Raw genomic sequence first — 15,866 nt, 5'->3', positions numbered from 1 at the left:
AAAGGAAAGGATTTCAAAAGAGAAAGAAAAACATAAAGGCAAGAAGAAGAGGAAAAAAAAAAAAGGGAAAAAAAGGAAGGAAAAAGTAAAACCAGAAAGAAACGAAAAAAGACAAGGAAACAGACAAAGGCAAGTAGAAAGTGACAAGTGTAAAGGAAAGAGAAAGAAAAACGTAGAGAAAAGAAAAAGCCCATGAAAAAGAAAAAAGGGAAAGGAAGGAAAAAGTAAAAAGAAAAACGGAAAGAGAAACGAAAGCGAAAAGGAAAACGAAAGAAAATGAAAAAGTAAAAAGAAAAAGAAAGACAAATAAAAGAATAGGAAAAAATGAAAGGAAAAGAAAAAACGAAAAGGAAAAGGGAAAATGAAGGAAAAGCGAAAAAAAACGGAAAAAATAACGAAAGTGAAAGGAAAAAATGAAAAGAAAAAGTAAAAAAGAAAAAACAAAAAAGCAAAGGAATAAAGAAAGGGAAAGGAAAAATAAAAGGAAAATGGGAAAAGGATAAGAAAATGAAAAACGACAATGAAATTAAAAGAAAAAAAGAAAATGAAAATGAAAAAGAATAGAAGGCAAAAGAAAACGAAAAGGAAAAAGTAAAAGGGAAAGGAAAATAGAAGAACAAAAAAAACGAAAAGAAGGAAAAGAAGAAAAGAAGGAAAAAGAAATGGAGAGGAGGGGAGGGCAGGGGAGAGGAGAGGAGAGGAGAGGGGAGGGGAGGGGAGGGGAGGGGAGGGGAGGGGGAGGAGCAGCAGGGCCGGCTGAGCCGCCGCGGGCCGTCAGGGCGGAGCGCACGGCGGGGCCCGTCCCGTCCCGGCCCGGCCCGTCCCGGCCCGGCCGGGCCCGGTGGGCAGGTCCGGCCGCCGCCCCGCCCCCGCCCGCCGCCGCCGCCGCCGCGCCCGCTGCCGGCCGTGCCCCCGTAAAGGAGGCAGGGAGCGGGGCGGCGCGGCAGTGCGCCCCGAGCCGCGCCCGCAGCACCGCGCCGAGCCGAGCCGAGCCGCGCCGCGCCGCGCCGGGCCGGGCCGGGGGCGGGCGGAGGGAGGGAGGGATGCGGAGCGCCGAGGAGGACGAGGGGGCGGCGGGCAGGGCCCCCGCGGCGCCGTAAGCCGCGCTCCGCCGGCGCACACCCCGCGGCGCGGCCCCGATGCCCGGCGGGGCGGCGCCGGGGCGCGGAGCTCCCCGATAGGGGCGGCGGGCGGCCCGGGCTGGATGCCGGCCGCCGGGGCCCCGCGGCGCTAGGTCCGGCCGCGGCCGGGGCGGCGCGGGGATGCTGGCGCTGGGGCAGGCGGACGGCGCGCCCCGGCAGGGCGCCTTCCTGCTGGGCAGCCCGCCGCTGGCCGCCCTGCACAGCATGGCCGAGATGAAGGCGCCGCTGTACCCCGCGTACCCGCTGCCCGCCGGGCCCGCCTCCTCGGCCTCCGCTTCCTCCGCCTCGCCGGCCTCCGCCTCGCCCTCGCCGCCGCTCAGCTCGCCCGGCCTTAAGGCGCCGGGCGCGGGCGCGGGCCCCGGCCCCGGCCCCGGCCCCGGGGGGCTCCCGGCGCCGCCGCAGCTCTCGGCCGCCACGCCGCACGGCATCAACGACATCCTGAGCCGGCCCTCCGTGCCCCTGCCGGGCGCCGCGCTCGCATCCGCTGCGCCCTCTGCCTCGTCGGCGGCGCCCGCCGGACTGCTGGCCGGGCTGCCCCGCTTCGGCAGCCTCAGCCCCCCGCCGCCGCCCCCGCCGCCGCCGCCGCCCCCGCCCGCCCTCTACTTCAGCCCCGCCGCCGCCGCCGCCGCCGCCGCCGCCGTGGCCGCCGGGCGCTACCCAAAGCCGCTGGCCGAGTTGCCGGGCCGCACGCCCGTCTTCTGGCCCGGCGTGGTGCAGGGGCCGCCCTGGAGGGACGCCCGCCTGGCCTGCGCGCCCCGTAAGTACCGCGCCCCGACCCCGCACCCCCGCCCCCGGCCCCGCACCCCGGTCCCGCCGCCGGTCCCGCTGCCGGGCCCGCGTTAACGCCGCGCCGCCGCGCGTGCCTCTCTCTCCTCTCGCCCCGCCAGACCAAGGCTCGATTTTGCTGGATAAGGACGGGAAGAGAAAACATACCCGACCCACTTTTTCTGGCCAGCAGATTTTCGCCCTGGAGAAGACGTTCGAGCAGACCAAGTACCTGGCGGGCCCGGAGCGCGCCCGGCTGGCCTACTCGCTGGGAATGACCGAGAGCCAGGTCAAGGTGAGGCGGGCGGGGGGCGCCTGGGGGGTCCGCAGCCCCCCGGGGGTCCGGGTTAGGGACCCGGGGCTGAGGCGGTGGCTGCAGGTCTGGTTCCAGAACCGGCGCACCAAGTGGCGGAAGAAGCACGCGGCCGAGATGGCGACAGCCAAGAAGAAGCAGGACTCGGAGACGGAGCGGCTGAAGGGCGCCTCGGAGAACGAGGAGGAGGACGACGACTACAACAAGCCGCTGGACCCCAACTCGGACGACGAGAAGATCGCGCAGCTGCTCAAGAAACACAAGCCGGGCGGCGGGGGGCTGCTGCCGCCCCCGTCCGAGGGGGAGGCCTCGGCCTAGCCCCGCGCCCGCCGCCCATCTCGGAGATGTACAGATTATTTTTGTAGACTCTGCGCGCCCCGTGGCCGGCGGGAGGCCGGGGGCAGAGCACGGAGGACCGCGGCTGTACGGGCGCCGGGCGGCGCGGAGCGGAGCGGCGGGGCTGCCCCGGTGTCTCGGTGTCCGGGCGTCCCGGCCCCGCCGGGGGTCGGCTCCCCGCGAGCAGGGCGCTCCCGGCCCCGGCGCGGCCCCGCTCCCTGGCGAGCAGCAGAGAGCGAAACGAAAGAAGGGAGAAGCCAGCGCGCGGACAAGTAGCTGGTGCGAATCGTCACAACCACTTTCGGTCAAAATATAAAATTCATTTAGTTGCTGTAATTGAATTTAAGGTGTGTTTTGTTTTGTATCATACGGAATACTATAGAATGTAAATTGTTTGCTTTTTTTTAAGCCGATAACGATGACATATCGTGATATAGCGTCTTAACATTTATTAATTTATATTAAAAAGATTCGGTTTGTAAAGAGGAAAAGAGCCCCCTGTGCGCCCCGTTCCATGTAATGCACTTTCTGTTCCCGAGTCCACCCCGATAAAGCGATTAAACACGCACCCTGCCGCCGTCTGCTGCCTTCTCCCCTGGGGCCGGGCCGGGGACAGGGCCGGGGGTGGCGGGCAGTCGGGGGCAGCAGGACCCGAGGCTGGGGGCCGGGACCCCTGCTCCCAGCTGCTGCGGCGCGGCCCCAGCAGGGCTGTGGAGCCAGAGGCGAATTGCTCGGGGCTTTCACCACCGGGTGTTCGGCTTCGTTCTGCCTGGGGGAAATGAAATCCCTGACCAGCCCCGGTGCCCGCGAATTGCAGCAACCGTTGTAAGGCAGGGGCACAGCAGACAGACGACAACCTCACGGCCGCAGCGCGGGGGCACGGCGGGCAGCGCGCACCCACCGAAACGGCGGCAGGGTAGCAGGTCCCCCCCGACCCTGCGCGGGACCGGGACCGCATCCCGCACCCCTCATCCCTCCCCCCCTCCCCCGCTATCCCGCGTTTAATGAGTCGCCCGCATCCTCATCACCCCAGCATGGTAATTGAGCAGATCTATTAACTTGTTACACTAGATTTGTTTAAAGAGACTATTACACAGTCATTTAATCAATTTGTTACACTGGAGGTCCTGACTTATGAGACACTTGCCGTATGATTCCTTAATGACTGAATTAATTTGTTTTAATAAAACCAACATTGTGTACAAGCGCATTTCAAGAAATGTAATTTTGGAGACGGAACAGTCCAATGCTTCATCTGATTAGGTCTTTTCCATGGTTTATCAAAGTCTGGAGTTGCCGTCATAAACTGCATGTATGGGGTATTTTTCTTTTTTATAGCGTCATTAATTTAATATGGATCATTAGTTCTTTATACACACGCATGTTCTGACAAATGTACCCAATGAATAATGCACCTAATGCGTTCGGGCTCAAATGCATCATGCTGTAAACAGAAACCGCTGCGGAACGAGCGGTGGCGGCGCGGACCCCGAAGCCCGGTGCAGGCGCTGCGGGGCCGTCGGGGCCCCGCGTTCGCCCCCGGCCCACGGGAGCAGCCGCTGCTGCCGGCCAGCCCCGGGGGCTCGCCCGGAGGCAGCAGCGTTACGCGGCGGGTCACCCGGCCGGTCCAAGGTCGCTTTAATTCTGGCTGGAGGTTAATTGGATCACTGCATTAAAGCAGGAATAGACTGCGATCAGCTTGCCCGTAATGAGGACAGACAGGCTTTTTTGTGTACCTTTTTTTTTCTGTGTAGCGGTTAAGACCGCTCCCTGCCCGATAAGGCTCCGCGGTACCTATCGCCAACGAAATCTCGCTGCCGGCTCCGCAGATCGAAGTGCGGCAGCTCCTCCGGCTTGGTGCCGGCAGGGCACAAGTGTGCGGTGCTGGGCCCGCTCTCCTTACTCTGTGCTGGGGGGGCTGCGCCCCGCAGCTTGCCCGGCCGTGAGAAGACAGGGGGGCAAGACCAGGTGAGGCCATGCGAGGGGCCGGGCCCCGGGTGCCGCCCCGGTGCCGGGGTGCCAGCCCGGGCAGCCCACCGCCCTCACCCCACGGCCGTGAGCACAGGTGCGCTCTGCTGGGTGCCCCGCCGCCCGGGGGCACGGCGCCCAGCCTGGAGAGCCTTGCTCAGCTCTCCAACCCTGACCCTTCCGACGACGTGTTGCAAACAGTCGGGGCAGAAGGGAGGACGGTCAGGGGCGCATCGCCCCCCGCAGGAGCAGCAGGGACCCCTGCCTCTGCGGGCAGCCCCGCGCCGGCTGCGCGTTGCTCTGGTGCGGACCCCTCTCTGGATGGAGCTGTTCGGCCGCTTGTCACTCACAGCGGCAGGGCAGCGCCGAGCCGAGCCGCTGCACGTCCCTGCTTCCTAGAGAAGCAGCCGAGCTGCTGGGCATCCAGTTACACGACGCTCTTACCCCGCAGCTCTCCCCGGACTGCGGGCAAAAATCCCATCAGCGGCAGCAGCTTTCCCAGCTTCTCCTTCCGAGAAAGCTTTCCTAGACGAGACCTCCATCCACATTAGAGGATATGGAGAAAGCTCTAGTCTGACAGATATTTTCCTCGCAAAATTCGTTTTGTAAGGAAAATTCCGACACAGTTCAACATCCACGTTTAAAACCGTGCCAGATGTCAGGCTGGAAATACGGGCTCGCACTGATTACCAGACTATGGGTACTGGATGAACCACGCACGCACAGGGGGAACGGTCTGACTTAGGTTTCCAAAAATGCCATTGCACCATAACAGCGCCGGCACTGTACATGCTGTAAGTGGAGTTGTTCTCCCTGCTGCTCTGATCCCGGCCTCACCAGGAACACCATCAGGCGTCGGTGCAGCAGGTGACTCGTCCGAGAGAGAAGTGAAAGACGGGCAGCTTTAGAGCTGATGCACCAGACAGAACAACGAAAAACCTCAATTCCCTGAATTATTTCCCTATTTGCTGCAGGAAGCATGCATGGCACAATAGCACATAGTGAGACAACGACAAAAGGAACAGTTTGAAAACAGCCCCTTCTGTGATTACTTCTCGATACCAAACACATCTGCTGAAATCGGGATCAGGTTTGTCAGCTGCTTGTGACTGCTGGGAGGGCTACGTTTGCTGGGTAATTTATTTATAATAAATAATACGACTTGCCCTGAGGACCCAGGCAGGTGTCTTCTTGCCGTGGCCAGAGAGCCCCTGACTGGATTCCCCCAAACACCTTCCTCCTCCTATCCTCACTGTGCCTTCCACGGCAAGGAAAGTTCTCACATCTGAGAGAATAACCATACGTGTAAACCAAACCTTGACATATCTGAGCACATCCCTGTACACATCTTTATTTGAATAGCTGTTAATTGCTAGTGGTCCCCAAGGAGGCCACCAGGAAGAACGTCGGGAGCCCTGCTCATAACCCAGCTGAATACCTGGCTATTTAAGGTACTCTGGAGCTGCATGAATCAGAAAGAAAACAGCTCCCCCTACCCATTTTATTAGAAGGCAATAAAATCTGGTGGTGTCTCATTAAATTTAATGAGCCTTCATAAAATAACCATTACACTGTGGAGGTAATGAAAAGAATAACTATGGTGGTTAGTAAATAAACCAGCAAGGGTGATGCTTTTCCATGTCCCAGACACCTACCAGGTATCAAACAGGTACACAACTCTTGGTGAAAGATGCTATCTTAGATACCCTGCACCCACTGGCATCTTCTGTATCCGTGACGGGTTCTTTCTGTCCCCTCCTCCCCTAGGGCATCAATGCATTCGGTGCCTTGCCGTTTGTTTTCTCACTGCTAGGCTGCACGCCTGCATGCAAAACAACCACCATGGGGGATGACAATTTCAAGGACTTGATGCAAATGCTCAGGGGTAGCCAGGGATTCTGCGTCTCCCCTCTTCTGAAGTTTCTCTCACAGCAGCTATCACTTCTGCAACCATCGCTGCAGAAGTTCCCTCACTTGGAACAAATAGGTGCCACCCCATTCTGCACATGCTTGTACCACGGTGACAGATGAACTCAGATTTAAAATCATGGCCCAAATTCCAACTCTTACTTGCCCAGCTCACACGTGCCCTGGAAATTGCGAAGTTTAGCTGATTATGGGATCAACTCCACAGGGAGTTTATGACTGCCCATTAAAAAAGCAAGAGGAGAAGCTGAGCAGAGGCTGGCATACGGTGCCAGAGGTTGCTCTGGGAACTTCGCCCGAAACTGCACAAGGCAAGACTTCAGCACGGTGTTAGGACTGTTTATGTGAGCGAACGAGCAGGAGGTGATCTGCAGAATCACTTCTGCACCCCTGCCTCCTTCTGAGACTTGTCTTGCGCCTCTTGCTATGGGCAGGTTACTGCTTTGCTTGCTGGAGGCGCGCACTGTGTGGGTGTGATGTGTCACAGCTAAACTGTAATGTCCTCAGAGTTTATTTCTGGTTTTCACTGTGGCACCCAAACACAAATACTCTGCCCCTGTTTTTTGTGTGAACACATCACATGCGATCTCAATGAGGGTAACACTGGGGCAGAAATTGTGCATTTCCATGAACTTACTCAGATGACTCTTTTCCTGAAACTCAGCTTCTATCTCTGACATGTCCTGAAAGGACAGGAAAAGGAAAAGGAAAAGGAAAAGGAAAAGGAAAAGGAAAAGGAAAAGGAAAAGGAAAAGGAAAAGGAAAAGGAAAAGGAAAAGGAAAAGGAAAAGGAAAAGGAAAAGGAAAAGGAAAAGGAAAAGGAAAAGGAAAAGGAAAAGGAAAAGGAAAAGGAAAAGGAAAAGGAAAAGGAAGGGAAGGAGTATGTTTGCCTGCCTTTGTACAGGAAGGGCTACGTACAAAAGTGGGCTGTGAGATTAGTAATGGTATTGCTGTATTTTGATTCCTGAAATGACCATGGTGGACAACTTCCCAGCCCTCTCCCTGCCCAGAGATCTTGTAGAAGCGGTAACCTAAAAACTACCTGGGGTCACAGCTCCAAGTACTCCCTTGCTGACTGTTCCCCACACTCGCCCTGCTGCTTCTCCCCTTCCTCAGCCCTTTGGCTGACTCAGAAACCACTTCTGATCAGACCAGGCAATGCCTCTCTTCTATGGTGGAGGCAATGTAATTTTTGTCGAATTATAAATATTGCAGACCTATTTCTTCCCTCCCCCTGCTGCAGCATCTCCTTAAGACATGTAAACCCATAGTGTTATTGCTCCCTAATCTAGTTGAGGTGATGAAATGGTGCCAAAACTCTCATTGCAATTTCATTAGCATATTCATGAGTCGCACTTTTGCAGTGTTGCAGAAACAACACAAATTGGTTTGTGAATTGTGAACTCCCCCTTCTTCGTTGTTGCCGTTGTCGTCTTTTTCTTCAGAATCACAAATTGAGGATTAGCAAGGCAAGTGTGCAAGGGTGACTTTGGGACCTGACCACTCAAGTTTGGTGATGTACCCCTCTGATTTTCACTGTAATTTCTTCCCTTGCCTGGCACTGGTGCGCATGCTCTGTTAACAGAAGCACAAGGACCAGGGCAGTGGCAGGGCTGCAAGCTCTGCGGTTCTGACAGGGCTGGTTAGCCAGCGCAGCTCTGTTTCCCCACTGCTAAAAATGCTAACAATGTCACTTGCAAAAAGGATGAAATGCAGTGGGCACGGGCTTTTCTAATTTTTGGGTGAAGGGTACTAAACTGCACCAAGTGTTCTTGTCAAGCTTGAAAGTGAGCGTGCCCTACTCACGAGCACAGCACAGAGGGCATGGCCCCCCCTCCCACAGCGTGCTCTCCCCTGGGCTCCCACGCAAGCTGCCGCCAACCTCCAAAACCACAGCCAAACCATGCTGTTATTCCATGCCACCCGGGGCTCCATAGAAGACAGCCACCAAGAAAAGGCATCACGAGCACGCAGATTTTGAGTCAGATGGGGAAGCAGGTGCCAGTCCACACCCACTGTGATGGGGGACGCAGAGATGCGCACGAGCCCTCAGCACCGCTTAGCTGAGCACCTTTCCAGTGCGCTCACCTCTATCTGAACACACAGAGATCCATTTGTTAACTTAGTGGAGGCTGAAGCCCTTGCAGGAAAATTGCCCTTGTATCCGCCACGTTATGCTGGTACCGTGGCTGGAAAGCAGGAGGAGCTTGCAGCCCCGTGCTGCTGAGGGGGTGCGGGGATGCCACTGCTGGGGGACTGCTCCCCACTGTGGGCCCTGCCGGGAATGTGGGATCCATCCAAAACGGCAGGCTTCTGCATGGAGCTCCATTTAATTTTTCTGCGGGCAGATCACTTTAGACTCGCATTGTTCACATGAAATAATGAAACATTACTGATTTAATTAGAGCTCAGTTTTTCAGTCTGTACTTTCTGTATTGTTGAAATTGCATTTAGCACGGGACAGAACTACCAATAGATAAAGCAAGTTAAAAGACACAGCTACAGAAGATATTCTCTTCCCCTTTTCCTTTGCCAGTTTCTATTCATTGCTCAATTTAAGTATGGAAATGTTTGTCAAAGATTTCCTGACACGTGAATTCCACAAAAAAAAAAAAAAAAAAAGAGAGACAGAAATAAAGGTAGGAAAAAAAATAAAAAAAAAGAGAGAGAGAACAGGGCATCTCCTCTTTGTGTTCCTAACCCATTTATGGTACAATATACAGATAATCCAATCTTCTCCCGAAAACAAGGTTTGTGCAGTTACGCTCTGCTACTTCACAATGGTTCACTTAAAACTTGATTGTTTTCTCTTATTTCCCTTCTCCTTGAACTGCCAAAGTGGACTGGGCAGGCCCTTGCTGGCAGAAATAACTGTTGACTGCAGAGCGTTAGCTCTGTCAGCTTCTACCTAAAGGTCATGAACGAAATGTGGGGAAAACTGGGAAGTCGTCTTGCGAGGCTGCCCCTAGGACTGGGCAGCAAGGACCAGCGCTGTGCCTGGCAGCAGGACCAGCGTGGCATGGGGTCTGATGCTCGCAGGCCCCCCACTCCAGGCAAAACTCCCACTGAAGGGCAAAACCAGCAACGTGACATCTGGATTTTGCTCACTCTGGAAAAAAAGTCTGAAATACAGCTTTTGCTGTTCAATTCACTGACCATTTCTTCCTTGCAGCTGCAGGTGAGAAATAAAGAGAGAGCACCAGCAGCCTAAAATGGATACTCGGTTCTCAGCTAATGCAGCCAGCAGCAGGGTCTGCGCTATGGGTTGCACATGTAAGCCCTACCAGACAACCAACACGCATTTCTCAGTTTCCTAGTACCTACTGGAACATGAACCAAGTGTGATGTATCCTGACTTGAGGCACACTGCTTGAAAACTGAAATAATACAACTACCTTTGCTAGCATAATGTGAGCAGCAAAGTTAGTCTAGATGAGGAACACAATGCAGAATGCCAAATTCTTGAGAATTTACAGTCTTGATTCAAGGATATAATCTGGTATATAGTGTCATCTCCAGCAACAAAGTTGGAAGACTTAGAAAATAACTTATCTCGACAAAGCTATTTGTGTGAGAACAACAGCACCAGTTTTTTTTCTCTGCCAGGGCCATGAGATTTTTCTCTCAGCTCCTGCAGGGACTAAGGAAAGCTTCTCCAGAGTAAGGTTTTTCTTGGTTGTCTTGTTTCCTGCAAAGGAAAGAAGCCCTTCCAAGTGAGCTGACATTCACCCTTAAATTACTTCCCAGTGCAGTCTCTGTATTCTGCGCTGTAGGAGGAGACTGCTCATTTCTCACATTGATTTACACAAGGCAGGGTAGTGATCATACAATTAATAGCTGACTTCATTGGGAGCCAGCTGTTAGCCCCATAATTTACAATAGGAACAGTTTAAGAGTAGGAAGAACTATACTTGTAGAAACTATATTTCTGTATTATAAAGGTCAAACCCAACTTCCTTTAGAGTTGCTACAGATTCTACGGGACTGCAAACGATGCTGGGTGTTGATGCCTGCAGCCTGAGTTTCATCTGGTACTGCAGGAGTGACGTGCCTGGGACACAGGTGTGTTAGTGCAAAACCATGCGGTTTCCCCAGGCAAAACCAGGAACGGTAGGTACTGCCCAATCTGTGGTCTGAATTCCCGCAGCAGCAGCCCTACTTTCAGGAGAACACCAACGCCGATGTCCACATCCCAGGGGAGCCCAGCACGTGCTGCAGGGAGGGCGGTCGGGGAACGAGAGCGGTGCACTCGTTGCTCCTCCGGCCCTGCCTTCCCTCCCTGTTTCAAGGCAGTGGCAGGTTGGAGGCCTTGCTTGAAATACTGGGCATTCCTCTCCCGCCTGCACGACACAAACAAATGCTCGTTTTTCAATTACCAAACCAAGCTGTGTTGAATCATTAATTTCTGGGCTACTAAGCTAAGACAATGCATACTTTGTATTGACTCTGATCATGTACTGCCGGTGCCTATACGACAAAATAAATTCCTGCAATGCAGCTTAGTACTGCAACTGACAGATGAATTTATTGACAGAGCCTTCTTTTATATACCGGGTCACATTTTAAACACCATTTCATTTGTTGATGCCCTTGAAGCTAAACCAGGATTGCCCTGTGTTGTCCCATCGGGAGCTAATCCTGAAGGGTAATGCAGCAGTACTTGGTGTGTGTTTTGAACGTGCTTTCCTCACTTTCCCTATATGCGCTAGGAAGTTAAACGCGATGTGCTGTAAATAAAGAGGCCTCCATTCCCAGGTCTGATAACCTAAAGGTTGCCATTACCTCACACATTCTTTGCTCTGGTGTCACCTATGCCACAGGAAATATTTAGGAGATAAGAGAGGAATGTACCTTTCGCGGGACTGAAGGCCAAAGCCCCACTCTGGCAAACCCATGTGGGAAATGAGACCTGGCATGGTTTTAGGGGCTAGAGAAACATGGCAAAGTAAATCTAAACATCATTACTTAGAAGACAAGCCTGTGCCTACCTGGCTCTTCATTCCAGGATTTTTAATGTGGAAGATAAAATGCCTGTGCCCAGACCAAGCCGCTGGGTCCTCTGAAACCGTCAGCTGTTTACACAAGTCCTGCTACGTGGCTATTTCTGGATGTGGACTGGAAGGAAGATGAAGTCCTGCCAGGGAATATTGCAGAGCACCTGAGGGCTGAAGATTTCTGACCTTATGTGGAAGAGACTCAAACATGCGGGAAGTTTTGGAGGCACTTGGAATTAGTGTCTGCACTTCGTGGCTCATGCCAGGGAGACCTGACCCTCACGGACATCACTACGTTTATCCACGGACAAGCTGCCCACACGGGCAGCAGGCGGTTATGGTGTTAGAGGAGCCTCCCGCTCCCTTGGGTCTGTGCCTACCATCAGATGTTTTCAGGCGTTTTCCACCAGTCCAGACAGCTACGGCTCGGTGCGCAGTTATGTAGAGATGGTACTCATCGATGTCAGTGGCTTGCATGTGAGGATTATGGTCTCACAAGGGAAAATCCTAGCTCCAAGTCACTCATACAGGGATTGGGGCAGGTGGTGCTGAGTTTCACCTTCACCTAGCCCTGTAGGGCCCAACTCGAGTCCCAAAGGCCAACAGCAGCTGCCAGTGAGACAAGATGTGCTCAGTGGGCAGCAGTGGCTTTCATGGGTTTGTCTTCTGGATTGTAGCTCTTTTTTTTTGTTTTGTTTTGTTTTTTCAATGAACACACAGCACTGAGGCCAGACCACCAAACTCCCCTGTCTGGGACACCACGTGGGTACCAGGCAATGCCTGAGCCACATCTGCACCAGTGACCGATGGCAGAGAGAGAAAGGCTTGGTGAGAACGACTTCCCTCAAACACATGTATTCCTGTACAGTATTCCTGTAGTGGACTGAGATATCCCTCCATTATCCCCGGCCTGCAGCACATCTCAGACAGGAGTTTAAACTCCAGAGCAGAATAAACCCTGCAAAACACACCCGGCGCCAGGGAAAGGGTGCCTGAGCATTTGCACGGTGCTCTCCGTGGCTAACCGCTAGCATCCCGCCATGGCGCATACAGGGAACGGAGCCAAGTGCAACAGCCAGAATAATAAACAGAGATTCCACATGATTAAAAGAAAAGTTTCTCAGAGTTAATATTAGGATGAGCAGCACACTGGGTCACAGGCTGAATTAACTCAGAAAGAATGGGGTATGATTTTAAATAACTTTTCCAGTGCCTGACTGCAGCTGAATGCTCTTTGCTATTCAGGGGAAAATACGTATGTTCTTGCCGTTTACATCACTATTTTTGCATGTTTCACAGCGTTGCCCATTAAAGAGTTTAAACCTCAATTATTTTTCTCATTGACCTTTAGGAGGCCATCAGTCTCCCTACCTCAGGGATCCAAGGAATCTGAACTCAGCATAAAAGGGAAAGAAAGCTCTGGGCAATTCAAAGGCGAGGAACCGAAGGGTACGCTCGACTCTAGGAGAGACTTTCCCATAAAGGAATGTCAGCGTAGGCTTCAACGGTCAACTGTTCAAACTCAGAGGCAGTGGCAGGAGCCCAATCTTGTTCAGTCCATCTCTCCATCGGCTTCAGCAGACTTGGTGTCAGGGCCTGCCGGGTGGCAGAAGGTGCTGCTGACCCCATGTGTATGGCATCTGCCCCCAGCACAACCACAGTGTTATCTGCCAGGCTGCAGGGGTCCTCCTATGGGGAGGGATGTGGCCGGGTCTGCGCTGGAGCCCTGGTTCTGCTCGTTGGACAGTCAAACATGAGGCAGTCTTATCTTTCACTCCAATGAAAGGTTTCTGACAAGATGCTTACATTGCATTTCATTACAGCAAACTTGTGTACATGACAGCAGCAGCAGAAGCTGGACAGAGGAAGAGCAAGTGTGGAAAGATGCTTTCCAATTTTTCTGTGCCCTCCTCAATTTGGGACACACAGAAGAGACAGCAGAGGTGCTGCACCAACAGGAGATTTCTTGCTGCATCTGACAACTCTGAACCAAGCTCTGCTTGTGGGTTCCTCTTGGAGAGGCATCCCTTCGAGCAAGAAAATAAGAGATGCTGTGTTCTTCTCTCTGCAAGCACAGCTCTCATAATCGCAATGATGATTTTATAATCATTAAAAACTAGAGTGGGGGGATTAGCAAAAGAAAGGAAGTCCCTTGCAAATGAGATCAATAACATCAACTCAGAACAGGAGTTCCTGCACTCCAGTTCAAAGCTTGTGGCTCATTCTTTGGATGTATTCATCTGGTTAATGTAAAGCAGACTGTTTCGAAAAGTACAAGCCAAAAGCCAAAGTTTTGCTGCTTATCTTGTTATCCTTTATTTGAGGATTAGTTCTTTTTTAAAGCTGGAATCGTGCTACTTTCTCTTTTGCTGATTGTTTTAGGTTCTTCTCTGGTCTTAATCCAGATCCTATTTTGGAGCTTTTGCACTTTTTTTTTTTTTTTTTTAAATAAACAAAAATAACACATGGCTTAAGACTGCTTCCTTTCAGAGCCCATCCTAGGGAGGGGTGCACAGCTATGAAGGGCAAATCCTGCGGTGGTTACATGGTCATTTTCTGCAGAGAGGTGACGACAATTTCCAGTAACGGCACACTCATCACTGCAAGTCTACAGGGCATAAGCAAGACAGCTCCGGCCTCCCCCTTACTGACACCGTGGGGAGCTCGTGCACCCTGCTCTGCTGCTGGTTACTCAGTCCCAACGGACAAATTACAGCCACCAAAAATCAATTATAATTTCTCTGGCTGTCGCTTAGGCAGAAGTGTGATCACCTCCCAGCACTCGCTGATCTTGGCAGCTCTGCAAGGATCATACTTTCAGCAGACAAACTGTTCTTAAATATTTTTTTTTCTGCCCGCATTAGACACAAGCAGCATTTGCTGCTATTTTGGGCTAACTCTCACGAAAAGCCCTACATGACTTTGTCTGGATGCAGCCAACAGAGCTGCACAAGGGCTTGAAAGGATTCCACAGATGGCACTCGACCGAACTGAGCGTGAGGCCTTTCAGAACTGCCCTGGGGTGTGCTAGTGGAGGAAAAGCCTTGCAGGTTCCAGCTCTACGTGTCCCGGATCCTCCTGCGAGGGCTCGCCTGGAGCCCCAGCAACGCGGCTCGGGTGCTCTCCATACCTCCTTGCTCTTCGCCAGGCTGTGGCAAAGCAGGGCGGGATAAAGCAGAAATCAAAAGAGAGGCAAAGCAATCGACGCGCACATTGTATAAGAGGAGAGGGAATGACCCGGTTGTCCAAGGAGAAGCCTCTCTACAGTGGTTGTAGTCGAGTGGCAAACAGGGGCCTGGAAAGGCTGCGGGATGTCCGTCCATGGGGAGACCGCCACACTGAACAAGGCCCCGAGCAGTGCTGCTCTGCTCCGCTGTGAGGGCAGACACCAGAGACCCCTTTGGCTCAACTGTTCTGTGATTCCACCCAAGGATTTCCTCAATCCACATTCAGCTTGTGGAAAAATTTTGGTTAACATTTGGTTAATAGTTTTCAGCATGCTCGTGTTTTTCAGCATGCTCGTGTTTGTTAATTGGAAATAAATACTGCTTTAAAACATATTTCATTTGACCATAAAAAGCCTGAAACTGAACGAAATATTTCATTTTCAGTCCAGGAAAACATTCTGTTCGATCCCACAAGAATTTTGACGGATCTTGTCTCATCTGCTGAAAAATAAAGTACCTTTGTTTCCGACTAATCCAAAATACACGTTTTGTACTCGACAGTGCAAGGGAACTGCAGGTAGGCTGGGTGTTCCTACTTTACCTACTGTATGTGCTCCTGCGAACAGTCCTGCTGCAAGGGAAATCGAGGCAAGAAGGACTTTGCCCAAAGCTCTCTGTTGCACCGCATCAGATTTTCTGGGCTCCACGAGCTATGTTTTTAAAAGCAATGCCAAGTGCTCACGGGTGCTCAGGCACAAACACCCGTAGGCACAATCAACACCCCTCACGCAGCCAAAATCATTTATGCTGCCTCCCCGTGTGCAGCCCGTGAAGGACTGAACCGAAATGCCTGCCTGGGCCAAGGAGATACACCGCAAGCACACGGACAAACACACAAGTCGTGGTGGCATGGGGCCACCAACCCTTGCCAAGGTGCCGATCACCCAAGCCCCTCCATCTCCCATGGGGTGGCGGGGAGCAGGCAGTGGAGCTGGAGCCCATCTGGGGAGCACACAGACAGCGAGGGACTTTTTCCTGTCGCTCTATTCCCTTTCCAGATTGATTCCCCACTGACCATTCGATTATTGTTCGTATTCTCGCCTAAGCGCTTCCCTGCTTGAAGCACTGAAGCCCGATTGATCACGGCACACGCTCTCCTAACAGGGTGTGTTGTTTCTGCCCACTGTCCGACGGTTATCTCAGTGTAACAGAATGGAAGTGCCCAGAAAATTTACCTAGGCTTTGTTAATATTGT

The 15,866-nt window shown here is 52.7% G+C and overlaps 1 protein-coding gene across 2 annotated transcripts; it reads left to right on the top strand.

Moving 5' to 3' along the window:
• Positions 1 to 890: 890 nt before the first annotated feature.
• On the top strand, positions 891 to 2,892 carry NKX6-1 (NK6 homeobox 1). 2 transcript variants are annotated; one of them, XM_066996492.1, is made up of 3 exons: positions 891 to 1,899; positions 2,101 to 2,202; positions 2,287 to 2,892. In XM_066996492.1, the coding sequence occupies exons 1-3, from the start codon at positions 1,263 to 1,265 to the stop codon at positions 2,583 to 2,585; spliced, it is 1,038 nt and encodes a 345-aa protein (XP_066852593.1). In that variant the 5' UTR covers positions 891 to 1,262; the 3' UTR covers positions 2,586 to 2,892. The 2 variants fall into 2 exon arrangements, with proteins under 2 accessions (XP_066852593.1, XP_066852592.1); XM_066996491.1 differs by having other exon boundaries at positions 914 to 1,899; positions 2,030 to 2,202.
• The last annotated feature ends 12,974 nt before the right edge of the window (positions 2,893 to 15,866 follow it).

Source organism: Anser cygnoides, chromosome 4, assembly GCF_040182565.1.
Source record: "Anser cygnoides isolate HZ-2024a breed goose chromosome 4, Taihu_goose_T2T_genome, whole genome shotgun sequence".
In the NCBI taxonomy this organism is placed as follows: Eukaryota; Metazoa; Chordata; class Aves; order Anseriformes; family Anatidae; genus Anser; species Anser cygnoides.
Note: the sequence above shows the minus strand (reverse complement) of the source record. Positions and strands in the feature narration are given on the sequence as shown.